This window comes from Numenius arquata, chromosome Z (genome assembly GCF_964106895.1).
Source record: "Numenius arquata chromosome Z, bNumArq3.hap1.1, whole genome shotgun sequence".
In the NCBI taxonomy this organism is placed as follows: domain Eukaryota; kingdom Metazoa; phylum Chordata; class Aves; order Charadriiformes; family Scolopacidae; genus Numenius; species Numenius arquata.
Window position 1 is genome coordinate 37,206,631 of NC_133616.1, and position 20,366 is coordinate 37,226,996.

A 20,366-nucleotide genomic window follows, 5' to 3' on the forward strand; every position below is an offset into this window, starting at 1 on the left:
AAGAAAAGAAAATCTTTGATATAATCTTCCAACTAATATCATCTCAAATAACACTCAAAGAACAGGCATTGTACTGTTTCTCCCCATTGACATTAATATGATTTTAGGTACTATCAATACAGTTCAGAGAGCTTTGCTGACTTGCCTTTATTTCACATATCTGAAGGTTCGCAAGAGCTAATTTGCAGAAATACACACTATCTTCCTACCTCTTTCATACTTGTCCTCTTTGAAATAATGAAACCAAAGATCAGTATTGACTCGTTCAAAACAGAAAGTACAGCAAGTAGAAAGGAAGTCTTAAAGATCCCAACTGTCATTAACCCAAACAACAACTGTGCCAAACCAGGCAGTCATATAGATTGAGTAACTCATTTACGTTGTCAGAATTCAGTCATCCTAATTCCAGTCATCCAGTGGAGAAACTGATGCCAAAACACAGTTTCAGGGATTCTAGGAGCACTTATGGCAAGAGCACACATTAAACATTTGTGGTTGCATTACTTTTGGCAGCTGACCCAAGACATTAGCAAAAGGAAGGTCAAAATAGTCCAATAACTTTAGTAAATTATTTGTGGAAACAGTATCCTTTGAAATTGGAATATGGTCTTGACAGGAAACAGGTAGATATTAATGTCCATGGATATAAAATTTGGGTGGTAATGGGTTTAACTTTCACAAAATCAATACAGCGATTTATCTGTGTCCTCCAACTGAGAACAAAGTTGCATACCCCTCTCCCCAAAAAGAGCACTCAAAGTGTAATTAGTCATGAAGTACTATAATGCCATCCTCACTGTAAGCCTGAGAGCTCTCAGATTTCAGCACATTAACACAACCACTGCAGACCACAGTATTTACACATATTACACACATTATGATGGATTTTGTGACTCACTACAGCAAGACCTACTGAGGTCTGCCCTTGTGCGTGTGAACCCACTGCAACTAACCAGCAATGGTGGCACAAATACTAGTTTCTTTTACACTCTATCTTGTATGGCACTACCATAGATCAAGTACAGGTGCACGCTTCATATTTACCTGATATGAGACAGAAAGCTGGAAAAGTATTTCAAGTAACTGAAAAACTAGGAGATTTACATATCAGTCGGAGAATTCATCTGTAATCCACATATTAACCAGTTTGAGTAGACAGTGTTGTTTCAGTATGCAAAACAAGGTGTTTGAATGTTTAATGCCAATAATATTACTGCAGGCAGATGCCAATGACTGATGCCTGTGCTCAGGTTGCAGATGAGGTCAGTAAACTGTGATGGGGATAAACGGGGCAGAGACAACACAGCGACAACTTACCCACTCTAGTGCTAAATAGCTCAACGGCATTAAATGTTTGCAGGGCTATTATGGACTGGGAAAAAAAAAATCTTTGAAAGAATGAACATTCCATAGAGAGGCTGTAAATGAAGTCAACATCCCTTCTAGACTGATGACTATCAAGAGCTGACTGTATGGATGACAGGCATCATTAGATGTTGTGTTTTCTGCTTGCACATTCACGCTATACAGTAACAAACCACGCAAATAACTACATTAGAAGTTTGGAGAGATTCAGAAAAACTTGTTGATTTAGGTACTGCACAAGCCACAAGACTGGTGGCCAAAAGAAAGACTGCAATTGAGGGCATCGGAGAAAGGCATGAGGGAATGAATGACATCATGGTATGTCTGGTGTGCCTGCTGAAATGCTAGGGAATGGACTACATAGATTAATTGCGCCATCCTTCCTCACTCTGAAATATACTGATCAAATAATATCTCGGGTGTCAGTAACACAGTACATCTAGAGTGAAGAATAATTTAGCATAAAATAATCATCAGGTTCTTCTGAACAGATGGCTACCAGTCCCTGCAGAGAGGATGGAGGGTTAGAAAAATCAAGTACACCTACCCATGTTGAGGTCAGGAATGGCAAATAGTAACACGCATGTGAATGAATTAATTGCCTTCTGGCTGCAGACAGGAAATAAAGACAGGTACTCATTCCCCTGTGCTGCTCATTCCTTGTTTGTTCAAAAGTCCAGGCTATTGCAATGCTATGCCAAAAAAATGGAAAACATGCATCCTCATGAAGGAGCCAAACTTTATTCTGGATCAGTATTCATAAACATATGAGATCTTAAATGTAAAGACTGTTCTTCTACAAGCGTGAAGCAAAAACAAATCCCTCCATCCAAGCTTCCCAATTCTAAACTCCCCTGGACTTTCACTTTGGATACAGGTGTCATGTTTGACCTCTACATAATAGGGAGCTGAGGCAACATCTTGGCTGTCTAAGCATCACAAAGGTTTAAGAAAATTTAGATTTAATTCAAATGTTGATGACCTCAGTTCTAAATAGAAAAATCTGTTAGACTTTTACTCATTGCTCCTATTCCAGCTAATAGTTTGCAGTACATACACAGATGAAGGAAAGTACAGTCCAGCTGAGTGATGGGGAGAAAAAAAATACAGAAATAATAGAGAGAGCTGAAACATCCATGAAAACTGAAAGCTATCTAACAAGTTTCTCAAGGTTCTTCACTGAGAGGGTTGTCGGTCACTGGAACAGGATCCCCCAGGAAGTGGTGACAGCACCAAATCTGTCAGAGTTTAAGGAGTGCTCTTAGTCATATGATTTAGTTTTACGTAGTCCTGAGAGGAGCAGGGAGTTGGACTCAATGATCCTCATGGGTTCCTTCCAGTTTGAGACATTCTATGATCATGTAATTCCATAGAGTTCCCCTACATCATGGTGGTAGCCTGAGTCCCTTCCCTCTGTTCACACATCCCATCTTTCCTCTCTCACAGAGATCTTTTATAGAAAGGAGAAATTCTCTGCCCAGCAATCTCTAATTCCTCCCAGAATCTCACCCACTGTTGGTTTTTTTTTTACAGAACACATATTCTGTAAGCTTGGATGATTCACCTGACGGAGCAGTGGGATGCTGTGCAATTTGTAAACTTAAGGACCACAGCCCAGTGTCCTCAAATGCAAGTAAGACTTGGAATATTTATGTTTTGCAAAATAACTCCATCAATTAATCTCTTTATTACAAAAAATGGGAACAGATTTCCATTGATTTTAGGGCAAAACAGTAATTTTGTTTGAGAGACAGCTGAAAAGGATTTTAAAAGCTGCTATAGATTCAGAGAACCTGGAGCAATACCTTCTACAGATAATTTCATTTTACACCAGTGAAATGAGAAGCTGTTCCTCTGCAGTCAGTAGATTTAAACTGGTGTACACCAGGAGTACTTGAGAGGGAAATAAGGTCCTGTGTTCTTTCAACAAGACCTGAACCTGGTGCCACAGTAAAAATGAAAGCTTCTGCAAAACAATTTACAAAAGCATGTTTTCACGAATTGCTCCAGCTTTCAGGAAGCATAAGGCAAGTGCTGACAGAACTTTGCCAGAAGGTCTCCAACATCTGCTTGCTATGATCTATGTCATTTCTAATACACTCTGCATAGTGCAAGCCAAGAGAGCAAAAGGGACAAGAGATTTACCAACAACTCCTTCACTCCTACATTACATTTGTCCCTCCCCATGAAAAAGGAAAGGCAGTTTTCCACTATTCCTACTTTTGTACTAAATTTACAATCCAAAGTGCTATGGAAAAGTCTCGTTAGTAACATGGTAATACAGTCTTACAATATAAACAGCATGGAAAGATCATAAGCTGCTCTAGGAGTCCATCTAGCTTAGAGAATTGCAGACAAATTTTGACTGTTAAAAGATACAGCCATCTTGCTTTGCCAGGACGGAAGTTCTTAAGCCATACAAAACCTTTTGATGGTAAAAAAGTCAAATGGAGTAAGTTATACATCAGGAAAAATTTAAGTTTCCTGGTGAACTATTCCCTGCATAAAAGAATTCCAGCCATGAAGAAGCTGTCACGAATCCTGAAATTCTTCAGAGCTTTCCATTTCTGGAAATGCAAAAATGCACAATCAGTCATTTTTCACTGCTGATAGGTGACAGGCTTTCATATTTCCGGTGTTACAAAATAACAACACAATCAGCCCTTTTTGAGAGAGATTAATCTCCTAGTCCATCCTTTCCTATAGTAAAAAGCCTTTTGTATTTTCATCTCTGTTTTGTCAAACTTTTACCAATTGTAAGTTTGAACTGGATCCTGAATCATCAACAGCTTTTCTTGCTCAACATTGTCTCATGCTAAGAAAACAATAACTAGCAATAACTAAGAGTAGCTACCATACCTATACTTTTGGTAGATTGTTAACTCAACTACGGAAAAAGCACACATTTCTGGTGAGAACTTTGAGCAGTCTCACTTTCTGAAAAGAGGTACACATGCTGGATATCAAATTGGACCTATTAATACTGGGTTCATCATAGGGCCCTCTAAGCAAAAGCCAAACAATATTGAAGATACTATCTCTTTTTTTTTTCCCCACCGACTTGATTTTTTTTTGAAGTGTGGGAATGGCAAGAGAAAAAAAATAGACATATAAACCTTGTGTATGTGACTTGGTTTCCACAACATTTACTTTGGCTATCCAGATTACTGCTGCGTGTGTCTATTTACACTCTAATGCTAAAAGCACACATAACAATTGATAGTCACTGTTACTATGCTGTTTATCATAAACATTTATAGAAATGTCCCTGAGATCTCTTTTTAAATATTATTCAACTATTAAAATACATTTCATGAGGCACAATGAACAACCAGAACTTCAGAAATTCTTTGCACATATCTCATAAAGCAAATATGGAATTGGATATGGAATTTAAGAAAAACTACTCGTTTTGAAAAGATATTTAGCTAGCATATAAGCTATCATTTTGTGCCACCTTAGAAATGGGGGGCAGCAAGTTTAGAACTCAGAAAAAAAACATTAAGACTATGTGTTTTTCTTCAATTACAAACCATTACTTTTAATGAAAGGACTGCACAAAAGTCAATACATTATGAAAGAGGTCACAGTAGGTAATCACGTGTCCTTCTAGGCTTGAAATTTATTTAAAAAGCTACCTAGGGGATGTAGATACCTATCCATGCTTTGAAATCTGTTACCACATACTATTTGCCTTTAATATTTAGAAGGTTTTTAAAAGACAGTGTACTTCTTGGAGACATGTCAATGAACTAGCAAATAGTTTACAGCCATTCATTCACAAGGGACACCAGCCTCCTGAGTATGCTCCCTTCGCCTTATTTCAGTACTAGCAATACTATTCTTTCTGCCAGCCTATACCAGGCTGCAGCATGTCAAACTATTCAGTCATGAACCAGTTGTTTGAACATTTAAATAAAGAGTAGGAAGAATTATGGAAGGATCAGTGACATTACACACATAAATTTTGCCTGAAACATTTTCTCTTGTAGTCAAAATTTTATCAAAGGGCCATTTACTTAGTTAAAAGTTTCTGGTTCTGCCTTTGGACAACTTTGTCTGGGTATGGTGTGATGCCTAATTTTTGCAAACATGCGTGCCAGAATTTACGAAGGTCTTTTGCTCATCTTGCTTTTGTAAAAACTTCAGAGAAACCCAAGATACTTCTAGATTACACAACTTCTAATGAGGGTTAATTTGCACAGAGTGATTTTCAGATACCTATCCACAGCCATCTGTAATGATCTGAATACTAGAGCCCTTTTGGCAGAAAAAAATAAGGCCTTCAGAGTTTGTAAACTAGGAATTTGTAAGAATGAAAAATAGAATTCAACTCTCATAAGCTTTAGGTAGGTTTTTAAATACAGGCTTTTACTACAATCAAGTTACCTAAACCAGCAAGTGCTGTTAGGTCCTAGAGGGGAAAAAAAATATTCTTTTAATTAGAACTGCCATAATATTTTCTGGGTTTTCTTTCCTGAAACCTGCAACTCTTGTACTTCTTACAAGGTATTAACTTGTGAAGCTTTTCCTTTAGGAAACTATGCACACATGAGCACAATATAACTAGAACAGAAGCCAAAGCATTCAAGGCAGAGCACCTAGCACCAGGCGGCAATTCGGAGCAGCCAGAGCACCACCTAGCACTGCATTCAATTTTGGCCAGAGTAATTAGCAAATCCCCCACTGCAGAGATAGTTGAAAGCAGGGGTGCAGCAGCACCACCTACGAGAAAGCCACAGCTATTGGTGACTTGTGATTATCCGTGGCCACTGGCAGCATGACGGACAACCTAATACAGAAGGTAACACATGGTGAAGAGAACAACCCCTCGAGAAGCAGTAAAACATCACATCCACAGAGATCGCGTGTCATGCACAAGACGACCATCCGGGGCTCAAATTCATCAGATCAGAGTGAGTGTCCTCTGCCCTGAGGTTTGTGCTGTCACTCTGCACCACACCAGAGGGATGGGGTCCTTGGATGCAGTGCAAAGTACTGAGAAACCTCAGAAATCAGTATCCACCTGCTACACCTATTCTGCAAGGTAAAGAAGTTCTAGGTTATATATCGTTGAGCAGCGTGGTTGTCCTGGCAGCCAACCCATCCAATTCTCCCATGACAGCTGTTTTTACAAAAAAATTACCAATGTTTTTTACTTAAAACTGGTGGGTTGGCTACATTGTTCCTACCCAGGTGAAGCCATGCTCACCACCCTTTCATCTTCTCTAAACATCCAGATTGACTGGCTTTCAGAAATGCATGAGATCATGCTAAAATGGTCATACAGTTTTGTGTTCTTTCTTATTTCTATGTGCATCTGTCAAACTCTCCAAATCGCTGGCATAACCTACCAATGGGAATTTTAATTGCTGCATTTTCCTTTTCCCTAATCTATAGAATTGCATCCCATACAATCATTTCTAAGCAGAAAAATGCAAATTATTCTGGAAATTTAAATTCAGGAAGTCTTATACAATCACTGATGTCTTAGTGCAGTTTACACACATTCCTGATCAAATCCCTAGTCTGACTGCAGACCGTAAAATGATACCTTCTTGTTGACACAATGCTTTATACGCAATATTACTAAACACTGTAACTGACAAAGCCACTGATATTTTCAAAGCACTTTCTGGAAATGCTAGGAAATATGAAGGGGCTTTTCTCCAGGATTTTTCCATTTGGAAGAAGCAGGCTGTGAGTGTGTAAATAATTTGTGAGCAAAGTGAGGAACTCCTCCAGCCTTTTTGACAAACAACTAGGATCTCAGAGGCTACACCTTGTTTGTGTTGAAAACACAGTTCCTGCAGGTTTCCCTTCAGAAAATTCTCTACAGGAGTCAGGTATGTGGAAGGAAAAAAGCTGCAAGCTGAGAGCAGAAGCTCTCAGATGTATGGAGCAATGTGAGAAAGATGCTGGGGTCTGAAAGTAGCAAAGAAGAACACCTCAAACTAGAAGGAGCAAATGTGCTTAGAGGGAGGATGGGGAGAAACCACACAGGAAGACAATAAAGGCACTGTCTGGCCTTAGGCAAGGGGAGAGCGTAGAGGGATATCGGTGTACTGGAAGGAATTACAGAAAGCCCTCAGAGGTAAAAGGATACCCAGAGCTTCAGTAGGAAGAAAGAAGTGTAGGAGAAGGGAGAAGTGGTGTCAAAGTGCTAGGAAGAACGGCCACTTCTTCATGAAGATGTGGATTTCAGTTTTAGTGATCAATTTAATTATATAACTAGGCAACCTGGCAAAATACATGCCGTGTCTTTGTCATGTTAAAGTCCCCTTATACCACTGCATTAACTTGCAGGTACATGAAGTCATGATAGCTCACTAGTCTGAGGTACTCAATCCCTCTAAAAGCCAAATAAAGCAGATTGAAAGTATGTCCATGTGCAGCCTTTTAATGCTAAGTAGTGTGCATAATAAGATTTATAATAAAAATATAAATGAATGTTTGAAGTCCGACATCCTTCATTCCTGGCTTTTGGCTTATGCAAAGCTGATCATCAGACAGTCTTCAAAGTCCCCAACGGTGATGTTTACCAGGAATGCAAGTGCAAATCCAAGTGCTAACCAAATGTCACAAACGAATTGACTTCTGCCACCTTGCATATTGAAAGAATTACTTTGACAACAACATTGTGCTTACTTTTTCATAAATATGACTGGAAAGGCCACTCTCAAAATATGGAATTTGAAGTTTTCTGGTGCAAAATGAGGCATTCAAAAGCAAGGAAACACTGGCCTGCAGCAGACCAGTCCAGCTCTCTGTTGTCAACGTGGAGTATGGTATAGCTCAACTTACACAACCAAACACCAAATTTTCCACAGCTGGAAGACTCACTTGAGAGCCACAGCCTCAAAGAATTTGGATCTTTTACTTTTGCTTGTTTGTTTTGGAACTGATAGTGTGTGTTGCTGTAAACAGGTCATTAAAAACAGCGGCAGGCAGGTCACTGTTACGGATGTGGATTAGGAATCAGCATGTGGGAAGAAGTGGCAACAGCACGCAATATTTAGACTGTGGTATCTTGGACCCAGTCTGTATTTTGTCTCTGTTAGCTAACAACTGGGTCTGGGCAAGCCCAAGTGACCTGAGGCCAAGTAAACTCTTCTTAGTGTCTGCCCATATCGCCCACCTTAAAGGAACTCAGCCTCAGGCATGTATAGAAACCTGAAGGTTCGGCATTAAGTTTTAACAAGCCATGGTGCAATGGATCACACTGGCTGGATTTGGTGCTTTACTTCTCATCTAAGAAAAACACCTGCTTTTTGCTCTGCTTACATTCTTCAGAAGAAGGTTTTTGCCAGTGGTGAACTTGTTCTGTAGTATTTGAATGCACTGAAAATAGAAAATTCATAAGTGTATCTAACATTTTGTGCTTGTTAACATGCTAAACGTTTACTATGGTGAAGATTAATTTATGGCTACAGGATGAAAAAATCTTTGTTTCTCTGGATAATATAGCTTATTTTCCATTAAAGATACCACAAAACATCTGCAAGAGCTACTGAACTCCACATTTTTAATCAATATTTACATAGGTTTTTCATTGAAAACAAGAACTCTTTCTGCATCATGCAGTATCAGTTCCAGTCCTTTCTCCACTTTTGCTGTCTCTGTTACAGAAAACGTGCGTTCAAATTTAACTGAGATTTATTGCCAGGAAAATTAATTCTAGGAACAGAATGAAACATTTTCCTGAACTGAAAGGCAATATGCAACAAATGCAAACTTATTTAAGCACCAGCTCTACCTGCTTTGATTTTTCTTCCAAAATAAATGCTCTTGAAAGGCTGTCAAATGAAAGTACATCACTGAACAATGGCCAGGACTTGCAGGCCAGCAGCCAGGTAGACCTACAAACCCACAAAACTGCTTGACACGCAGTGCCTTGCAGTGCCCGGTTTCTCACTGTGATCTACCTCCACACATATCCAACAACCAGCAGCAGAACTATTTGTGAGTAACATCAGCCTGCTGCCATCTTCTGGTGAAAAGTTGAGGACATTTAACAACCATAAATACAATCAGTTCTTGCTTGCTCCCGTTATCTTGGGCTTTTATCTCACACTAAGGCAATGCAATATTACCTCTCCAGCAATAGTAGTTGGAAAGAAACATGCAGGTTAGTGATCTCACAGGGAGTAAGGATCCTTTTCACAAATCCCCTTTCACTGACCCTTTAGCATACCTGCAATAATCTGGATAGTGACTACCAGAAGAACAAAGTGATTTCAGCATTAAATAGTAGCTATTATTTTACGTGGAAAAATACACCAATCCAGCAACACTTAAATATACTCCAGAAGCCATCTCTTAGCTTGCACTGTAAATGGGAAAGACAAACACAAGTAAAGTCAGGAAAGGCAGAATTTGATACTAAATAGGCAAAACAAGGTTACATTAACCAAGCCAGAACTGCAAGAGTATAAACGGATGCTACTCCACTCACTTCTACCAGTTAGTCTTGACTTTTGCCTGTTCGTTGAACTAAGCGTGTGCACCTGAAAAATGTTCCTCACAGAGTGACATGGCCTGGGACATGAAAAACCAGCACATGATAATTCCTATGGGAGATATAGGATTCACATGCCTAAGTCACTTCTTCCCATACTCACAATGAAGAACAACAAATTCTTCACCACAATGTAATGGCGAGGATAAGGAAAAGAGATGAGAAAAACTGTCTTAAGTGCACTGTGGTATTAGTTTTGATGTTTAGAATATCCAGCAGAAAGATGACAGCAGTCTGCAACACTTTAGCCCATTTAATCCAATCATAGCTAGCTCTTGATGAACTGAGATTGAGTCACACAAAAAATTATTACTATTGAGAGCGACAATATTTCAAACATTTAGATGAACGTGCTCACAGTAAGATTACTCAGAATGCAGTGCTGCTATAGATCAACTCAGCATCAAACTATTTGTACCCCTATTGCTAGGAGTACAACATGCAGGTCTGCAAATTACTCTGGCAGACCAAGCAACAAAAAGTCAGGTGCACAATTGCAGAATGCTTTACAAGGCTGAAAAAAAATGACACAGTACTCATACGCAGTACAGTCATTCTTTTCCTTAGGCAACAGGAAATGCAGACCTCCTAGTGCACTCAAACAAAAGCTTCACCATAGCCTGAAAAGCAAAGAAAACTGAAAGGAAAAACAAAGAAAAAAGGAAAAACTGAAAGAAAACAAAGGAAACTGAAAATGGATTGAAGGTCACAAGTTCCCAGCTTACCTCAGAAACCCAATATCTATACCAGTACCTGTCTTCAAAACCCTGCCAAGAGTAGTCTGTGCTATCATAAGACCAACCCAAGTTTTAATATAAAGAGACACACGTTTTTGACAGCTGTTTTCCCTCAGAAGGTACTGGTGGAAATAATCCATGAAAACAGGTTGATTTTTAGGCAACTTAATGAAAATGTTTTTGTTTGATTTTAAAAACAGGGGTGTTTTCCTGTTAATCTGTCTTCAAATTTTTCCGTTTTAATAGTTTATGGTTTTAATGTTCCAGCATTTTATGCTGCTACAATGCCACATTGATGCCTCTGAAAGAGGTTATATCAGAACATCTCTCTTCTCAATATACTTGCATTACAAGTCAGTAAATAGAATTTTTGAAATATTGTGTAAAAAAAGGTAAATTTTGCACTCCTACCTGTGCAATAAGGGAAGAAAATACTGCCAAAGCATTAAACCATAAGTCCTTGATAAAGTCAGGATTTTCTAACCATTAGCATTCCTCATTATTTGAAAAACAACAGTTGCAAGAAATATGAACTGATGATTAATACTGACTTTGAAATCTAAACCTGCTAAGCAGCAGGGAGAGGCCTTAGAGACTAATGTTGAGTATAGGTTACTCTCCTGACCAGCATTACCACAGAGACTGTTCCTCCTACTGCAGAAAAATCTGCCTGCAAATAAAGCCATAACAGCTGGTCAAGCCCCAGGAAATTATTCTTGGCTCGTGCCAATGGTTTGCATCTTTCTTAAAGATCAACAGCTCTGTTTTGCAAGAACCGGCTGTTCATGCTCTCTAAGCACCTAATTATATTGAAAAGTGAGGGCATAACCTCTGTATCTCAGTCCCAGCCCTCATCTTTACTGGCATGATCAGCTTTCCGCAGTCCTAGGTCCCTGAGATCAGTGGGAGAGTCTAGGACAAGGAAAACTTACCCTTGGTGGAGAAGGAACAGGTTAGGAAACACTTAATGACATACCCAGGTCCATTAAGCACCCACAACTACTGAGGGAGTTGTCATATGTCATTTTGAGGCCATTCTCTTTATCACTGAAAAGTTGTGACAGTTGGGGGGAGGCTCCTCAGGGTAGGAGAAAGTAAATGTCACTCCCATGTTCAAAAAAGGCAGGAAGGAGGATCTGGGGAACTACAGGCCAGTCAGCCTCAACCCCTGGGAAGATGATGGAGCAAATAATCCTGGAAAAACGATTCCAGGGACTGGCTGTCAAAAGAGCTTGAGGAGGTCATTTGGAGTGGTCAACATGGGTTTATGAAGGGTAAATCACGCTTAAAACAAATTTGAAAGCCTTCTACAATGAGAAGACTGGCTTGGTAGATGAGGGGTGAACAGTAGACGTTGCTTATCTTGACTTTGGTAAGGCTTTTGACACCGTCTCCCATAGCATCCTCATCAAGAAATAGATGAAAGTATGGGTTAGATAAGTGGACAGTGCAGTGGACTAAATAATGCCTGAGCTGCTGCAGTCAAAGGGCTGTGATCAGTGGCACAAAGTCCAGCCAGAAGCCAGTCACCAGCTGTTTGTCCCAGGGCTGGATAATGGGGTAAATACTATTAAATACCTTTATGAAATATTTATTTGCAAGTTATACAAAACTGGGAGAAGTGGTTGATAGACCCGCTGTGTGTGCTACCATTCAGAGGGACCTCAACAAGACAAAGAAAGAGGTCAACATGATGTCATGGCATTCAACAAAGGTAAATGCAAAGTTGTTCATTTGGAAAGGAATAACCCCAGAACAGTCTGATGTCCAACAAGCTGGAGAGCAGTTTGTCAGAAAAGGACAGGGTGGTTATGGTAGACAAGTTGGCCAAGAGCCCACAACATGCCCTTGTGGTGAAGGCCAGTAGCAGTCTGGATGGCATGAAACAGCATTGCCAGCCCATCAAGGGAAGTGAACCCTCCTCTACTCAGCTCTGAGGAAGAGGCATCTGAATGTTGTGTCCAGACCTAGACTCCCTATGAGACATGGACGTACTGGAGCAAGGGGCCACAATGACGTTAAAAGGACTGAAACATCTCCCATAAGAGGAGAGCCTGAGAAAGCTTACAGAAGAGAAGGCTCAGAGACCCTATCAATATGTATAAATAGCTGCTAGGGCTGGGCAAAAAGACGAGAGAGTTAGGCTCCCAGTGACAGGACAGGTACGCCACCCACAGAAGTGGGTCTACATCCAAAATACCCTTGCCACACCACCACGCGACAAAAATGCAGACAGTACCCGCGCTCCATCCCCCACACTGAGTTCTTTGTACTACACATTGAATCCTTTTACGCTACTTTATATTGTATTGATACAAAAAGATGAGTTAAGCAGGACTAGGAAGTTATATGTGCTTTTGCTGGTTTTATGAGTTTTTCAAATAAATTGTGTGCGTACTGAAGACAGGGACTCTAAGCACTCCAGGTCTGAGTTTTTAAGTAGCACTTAGTGTCTGCATCTCCCGCTGGCTTAAATGGGACTTGTAGCTTATTGCCCATCTCTGCCCATTTTTTTCCCATTCTTCAGGTCAAGGCCATAACATAAATACTATATCTTTCCCAACACCATGAAGAAACAACTACTTACTTTACAGTCTTCAAGCTGAGGGATGATGTTTCATAAAAGGAGGAGACCCGTTCTGCATGGGCCCAGTGAGAGTTAAGGACATGAAGAGCTTTCTACCCACCCCCTGGCCCTGCATTTGGAGCATCTCCTTTGACTACCTAACATGAAGTATATTTTACACATTTGCTGTGTTCAAGAATATCACAGGAATCTAGAAAATACTTCTGAACTTTGCTTTTGATTCCCTACTCACCCTCTACAATCATTTAAACATTATATAGGCTGAATATTGGAGTCAACGGCATATAGCCAGTGGAGAGATGTCAACTTACACCAGTAAAGACCTTTTTAAAGTCTGGTGCCTTTTAAAGACCCGTTGCCATGATCTCTTCTCGCATTTTGGAGACCAGTCTGAATACTACCTTTTCCCAACTGAAAGTACTTTATAAAAAAACCCCACATTTTCTATGAATACTGCATGGAAAGAAAAAGGAACTGAAAAAGAAGGGTTAAAAAAAATTGTCTTGAAACAACAAAAGATCTCTGTTCTTGCAAAGCTAAAAGACTAATGTCTACAATATGGGGTTAATTCTATTGCACTTTACTCATGCATAGTAACAATGGATTGCACTGGTAATAGGTAGTTGTAATACGCAGTAATGTGTAAAAGTAATAGGTAGGAAATTGCCAGTCACTATCAGAAGGACTGACAGAACTGAAATCAAAGAATTTAGGAGTTTCCAGCATAGGCTTTGCATTTATGTATTTATTTTTAGAAGCACTTCGGTTCTTCTGTAGGAATAAAGAGAATTTTCTGTTCAGGATAAGAACTGTTTTACTTGAATTGAATCCAGCTTGGGGGGCCTTTACTAAAGCTCCTTCTAGACACGCATTTCCCAGCTAAACTCTTTCCAATATAGCAAAAACAATGAAGCTTTAAGCATCTTTAGTATCAACTAAAAGAAATCTCACTCAGTTTTTTAAAAGTTGGTTTAAATTTAAAACCAGAATTTAATTAAAACTAATGAAAGAAACTGAGCTCTATGGAAAGAATTTCACTCAATTCTTGCTCAGTTTTTCCAGAGCATTTTTTTTTTTTGCATTTTTTTTTTCAATATTTAGTCTGCACAAAAATTAATTACACTGTGAAAAGAAAAGTCATCCTTCAAGTGATGTGCAGGACTTCCCATCTCAGGAGACTTCCATAGTTTGACACTTCCAGGCTATTGTATTTCCACTGTCCAAGTTACTGACGTTTCAGTGCTTTCCACAGTGATGCACTTCATTTATGGAGCTGTGTTGAAGATGGGTCCATTGTGACAGACACTTTCTCACGTTCTTAAACCAGTTTGGAGGCAAAATAATCTTAGTAACACCCGCTGAAACTAGTTGCCACTGTTTTATTTCACTTTACCCCTGAGAAATCCTCACAAGAACTAGAACAGGCAATAACAAAAACCCTTTTCAAATATCTTCAGAACAGGACTTCAGGATATCAAGACAGAGACAAGCAGAACATGCTACTATCTAAAAAGACCCACTTAATTAAAAAAAAAAAATAATTGGAAAGTCACACTCCAGTGGCCAGCTCACTCCCCAAACATAAGCTGCCAAGGGTAAAATCGTACGCACCCCTCACACTGGGAGATGACATGGCTCAGTAACACAACATCACCGTCTCCATCAGTGAAAAGATGCACCCAAGTGTCCAGAATTGGCATAACAATAGCCATAGCACTACCCTGGCTGACTACCAAAATTTGCCTGTTACATGACGGATGAAGCTTTTAATAGTGCCCGAGCCCACGCTCCCAACCTTTTCCTATAAATACCAACAAAACACCCTGATCTTCTACAATGGTAAACAGCCACTGACAAAAATTTAAGCCCCAGTGGCATGAAACAGAAGAACTGCCCAACAATTCAAGAAGAAGAGTACTGGGTATCAGAGAATCCTATGTGTTAGGAATACAGACGACACTGGTGAAACGCATATTGAGTGAACCGTTCTCCAAGACGATATGTACTGCAAAATTCAGATCAAGCACTCCTGATGAAAATTGCTGTCAAGAATCTTGATTTGGTCATTTGGTCTTTCCATTGCCATGAATTGCCTGAGAGTCAAACACAACTTCCGCTCTGTAAGACAATATGGAATGCAATATAAGCACTGAGTAAGAGGGAAGCAGAAGAGCTACACTAAACCTGTCATAAGGACAAAAGAATCAGGCATTTCTCACACAATTTATTTCAGGGCCTTTGATGATCTGTGAAACACAGTTCCTATGTACACATACTGTTTTCTCTTACATTCTGATGAGCCACATCAGCAGCACACAACTTACCACTTCCATTTCTTTCCCACAGGCTACCTTACTTGCCATCTCCTTGAACTGCAACAGGTGCCAGTTGTGTCCTGTTCTCCACTTCTCTTTATACACATATTTTCTACAGCAGCTACCAGTCCTCTTTTGATGTAAAGCATCCACCTTCCACATCTGTAACTAGGCTTCTTGGCTAGATTTTTGTCTTGTAATCTGAAAGCCTATTGGGGCAAACACTGTTTCTAGTTGCATTTGTCATTGCTCAATTATTTAAAAAACCCCGTAACTATGTAAATAAACTCTTTAAGCAACTAAAGATGTCCAGGCACAAACACAAGTGAAATGGTTGTGCCCCTGGCTCACACAATACTTCATGTTAGCCATGAAAGAGCTTCTTGCAGCTTTCCCTGACTGGTATTCCCAAGTGCAAACTACTAAGAAGCATGCAGCTGGAAGACATAGTCAAACTGCCAGAAAGCACACAAATAAGTGACCATAGATTAGATCCACCTCTTGGGATGACTGCCTGCATGTAAATATGTCAGAAACCACTGTCAGTGCCACAGAGAAACACCTGTAGATGTGATACATGATTTAGAAGTGTTAAAATGCCCAGAATAGGGACAAAGAGATACTCAAACTCTTTGCAGTTGTGCTTTCTGCCAATTACACGCAGAGTTCCCCAGCTGTAAACCCCCACACACTGTTGACACAGCTTCACATAGACTGGAACACAGGTAGGTATCACAAGGTAGGATGGTCCAAAAAGTACTCTCATATGGAAGATCTACCTGCAAGTGGTGCAACACTTAAGTTAGCACACCTGAAATTGTATCTTAAATCATTTACCAGTTCAGCTCTGAGAAACCTCTCTGTAGTTATACTAAAGATGAATATAACACTGTTCTATGTGCAAAAAAAAAAAGAAAGCTGAGTTATTAGACAAAAGCATACGATCACTTCAACATATCTCTCAACTACACCACAAAAATCTGCCTCCTTCTACTCAATTGTTACCATGACACTGTGGAAGACTGCTCTTTCCTTGTGCAAGGCATTACAAGAACATCAGCTGTGTGCTTATTGAACCTTTCGTAATTCCACATTACTTCCTTGTGCATAAATGGGTTTTGCACAAGATGCAGGAGCAAGAAGTAATCTTTGGCCTGCAGTTGCTCCTGCTCTCACACATTCTTAATTTAAGAGACTTCAGTCAGTAGAGCCACACAAATTGTGGAAAGAGAAATAAGAAAACATGGCTACAACCACAACAGTTATCTCAAACACCTTCTCACTGTACAGTACAGCTGCTGCTACAAGAAGCCAGTTTGCATTACTGCCCTGATACACTGGAATTCTTACCCTCATGCCTCCATCCATTATCTCACACACACAACCCATTCATGAATGAAAGAAACTTGGTGTAAGTTTGCCCCATAAGGAACGATACATGTATTTCTGTGTCTCTCCATACATGCATATACATGGACAGATCCGTAAATGTCACTTCCTGTTTAGCAGTTATGTGGTAAATATCCATACTGAGAAGTATTGAGCACTGAACATCACTGAATCATTAGAAAAAGTGTGTTTCTCACATGGGACCCATACCCCACTGGCCAGGTCACTGTTGCATGCTGTATATTACCTAGAACAGCTATGTCAAAAAAGTCTAACATCTCAAAGCTGCAAAGCTGTGATGGAATAGGTCATCTTAACTTAAAAAAAAGAAAAAAAAAAACGCATTTCATAGCCTTTACTACTTCTGCCTCTCCCAGCTGATAAAAAAAAAAAAAAAAGTATTTTCTCAATCCGCGCTATCATAGACACTACAGAATGCATGACGGACTCATTACAACTGTATTTTTCTGCCTTTATGCAGAGTTAACATATGTATTCTATTCACAGTCATTCCTGGCACAAAGCAGAGATTGTATCTCTGAGCAAGTGCTACCGCTGGCCACAATGAACCATTCTAAAGCAGCAGTTACACAACAGAGGGAACTTGCTGTTCATTAAGTCTTGTAATTGAAACTGTTTCTCCCAATACTTGCAGAAATCCACTGACAGAAAAGTATTTGCATTTTTCAATGCTCAGTAAACTAATGACAGTCAATTATATATGCTTTCAGTGTTACTTTTCAATAGACTGATTTATGTTCAGTACAGGACAGATTGCAGTTATCTGTTTTCCTGCAAAAGTTGTAGCAATTTATATTTTGTTACAGCTACACAATATTTCATATACTACTACCAACCATGGTACCACTTGATATTATACTTGAAGGAAAGATATTCCAGATGCTTCATCATACCTATGAGCAATGTGTATATTCTCTGGTAAGAAAAGAACATTAGCATAATCTTCCAAAGTAAAAAAAGAGACCAGTGAGTATAGAAGTTTGTAAACTTGTCCTTTGGAACCTACCCAGTAATGACGGGCAAATCTAAACTGCAAAACACCGACTGCTCTGCCGTGTTGCACTAAATTACAGCACATTCTTCTCTGGAGAGGAAAGTGAGGTACTTGCACTGTGTACTTCAGCTAATGATAATCCAGCACACCTAACTTCAGGACCCCAAACTCCTTATTTTCAGGAAGTTAAATGAAGGAATCTTCTGATTAGGAAGTTAATGAGAACATTAATTTCCCAAGCTTAACAGGCAGTACTTCTGAATGGTATTTCAGGATGGTTATCTTAGACACTTAACACTGTACATTATGAATACTGTATTCCTCTTCAGTAAATACCCAATTTTTAAAGTAACAGTAATATACAAAGTTGTATCTGTAGCTGCTGACGATATCCTGCTGTTCTCCCAACTTCCCCTCACTGATTAGTAAATCACTGCTCTACAAGAGGATTTAATCTTCAAGTTCAACATAATTATGACAGCTTTCTAATACACACCTAACCAAAGTTAACCACCTAAGTATCTGCCACAAACAAGTGGACAGGTGACCTAACTTACAACAGGTGAGCTAATACTTAAAACAAAAAACAGTGTTGCCCTTGCCTGTAAGCAGCAAAAATCCCAAAGGTGCACAAGTATATCATTTCCGCTTTTGTAGGTATCACCTGGAATCTGAGGCCAGGTCTTCACAAGAAACTCAAAATTCTTAGCTGTCACTTCTTAATCTGGAACTGTCAATGTAGTAGCAACCCAAAATGCACTTTATTTAAGACAGGCCACAATCAAGGCACTATCCACATCCTTACACTGATCTACCTTACTAGCTTATTTAGCATCTGAAAGATTACTGCAAGCCTCAAAAAATAGACCTATATTTCAGTACACTACTTGGTTAGAAACAGAGAATCCGTCTCAACCCAGATCTCAGTGCTACATGTTTAGGTCCTTGTTAGCACAGTCCCCAAAACACAACAATCAAATCACTGTTACTTCTCTCTGGAATACATTTCCCAAAGTCAAATATAAATACCGATTAAAAAGAAATGATACACACAGGAAGAAGAATGGAGGGAGCAGATGCACTTGTACTTTAGTTTGATAAAAGTACTCAAAAATACAGTTTATAATCTGCTTGGTATCAACATTTCTACTGGTTTTCTTTTTGGAGTACATGTGCTCGTTTCTCATGATGAGTAACAACAATGCATACCTGCCTGACACAAACTCTAGGTGGGAATTTTGCACTTTTTAACTCTCTTCATAATTATTTAGTAACTTTAAACAAACTAAGGCATGTAGTCTGATGGAGTCAATAAGATTATTTTTTTCCCCCTAATAATAATTTTATTCTTAACCTGCAAATATGGGAGAATGGATGTTATGCTGAAGGGCCTAAAGCTAACCATTGCTTTCAAGAAGTCTGCGTACATTCACAAGACTGACACTAACAAACCCACTAACGAATCCTGCTATTTTCAGTTGTCTCTTCCATTTGTAAAGCTCCAGCCCTGTGTCTTTTCCAGAGTTAGCACGTTTACAGAGGAAGTGTCACTTTGTATTGCATTTAAACATAGACTCAAAGTCAGTAACACCCATTCAAAAGCAAGTTTGTGGCCAAAAAGTGGAAGGCTTTCCTCTTAGAGATGCAATCCACCTAGATAAGAAAAATGGGAAGTCTCCCTGCCGTTTGTTTACTCCAATGACAAAAACTAGAACCATGTGGTTGAATAGGCAGCATGGGAGGAAAGTATTTCCTATTTCAGAGCTTTAAAAATGCTCCAAGATACTTTTATTTATAATTTTTCATATGCAACTTATAGCAGTGACTAACAGCACACCCCCGAAGAGCAGTGCAGCCTGCTAGCCAAGTAACCACTACTCCAAGCTCCTTCCCCCAGCTTCTTTTACATACCCACAGGAGCACAGCTGACAAATGCACTTCTTCAAGGACAGAACAACATGCAATGGCACAGGTGATACAGGAGACATGTTTGCTAAGAAAACCAGTTATGGTTCAGGTCTTTCCCAGCAGATGCTCTATAGCAGAACAAAAAAAAACAACAAAAAAACCACCACTCTTCAGTAGCAATCCTTGAAGACAATTATATCAGAAGAACCTCCAGAAGCAGGGACAGAGCACATGGCATTGGTACAGACTGCACTACACATCCCAGCTGACCAGCTCCTTCCCTAGGGCAGCATGCCCAGGTTCCTTTGATGGCACCCCAACCAGAGCTCTGCAGCCCTGCTTTCAAACCTCTTCTGACCAGGGTGTGAAAGTTGTGACAGTCACATGAGGAACCTTTGTGAAGTCACCAGCACCAAGCTCTAGAGCTCTGGTCTACAGGCAACAGGGCTGGGCCTGTTCCAGACTGCCAATAGCTAAGGTCAGACCTTCCAATTCTCTTGCTGACTATCATTAGATCAACATGTAAATGGGC

At 39.7% G+C, this 20,366-nt stretch overlaps 1 protein-coding gene across 1 annotated transcript in view; it reads right to left on the reverse strand.

The window, feature by feature from the left end:
* Positions 1 to 19,914, reverse strand: part of SAXO1 (stabilizer of axonemal microtubules 1) — a 35,551-nt gene extending 15,637 nt beyond the window's left edge. Inside the window, exon 1 of the mRNA XM_074166132.1 lies at positions 19,838 to 19,914. Coding sequence (XP_074022233.1) covers positions 19,838 to 19,914 — 77 coding nt within the window. The remainder of the gene's footprint in view (positions 1 to 19,837) is intronic.
* Between the last annotated feature and the right edge of the window lie 452 nt (positions 19,915 to 20,366).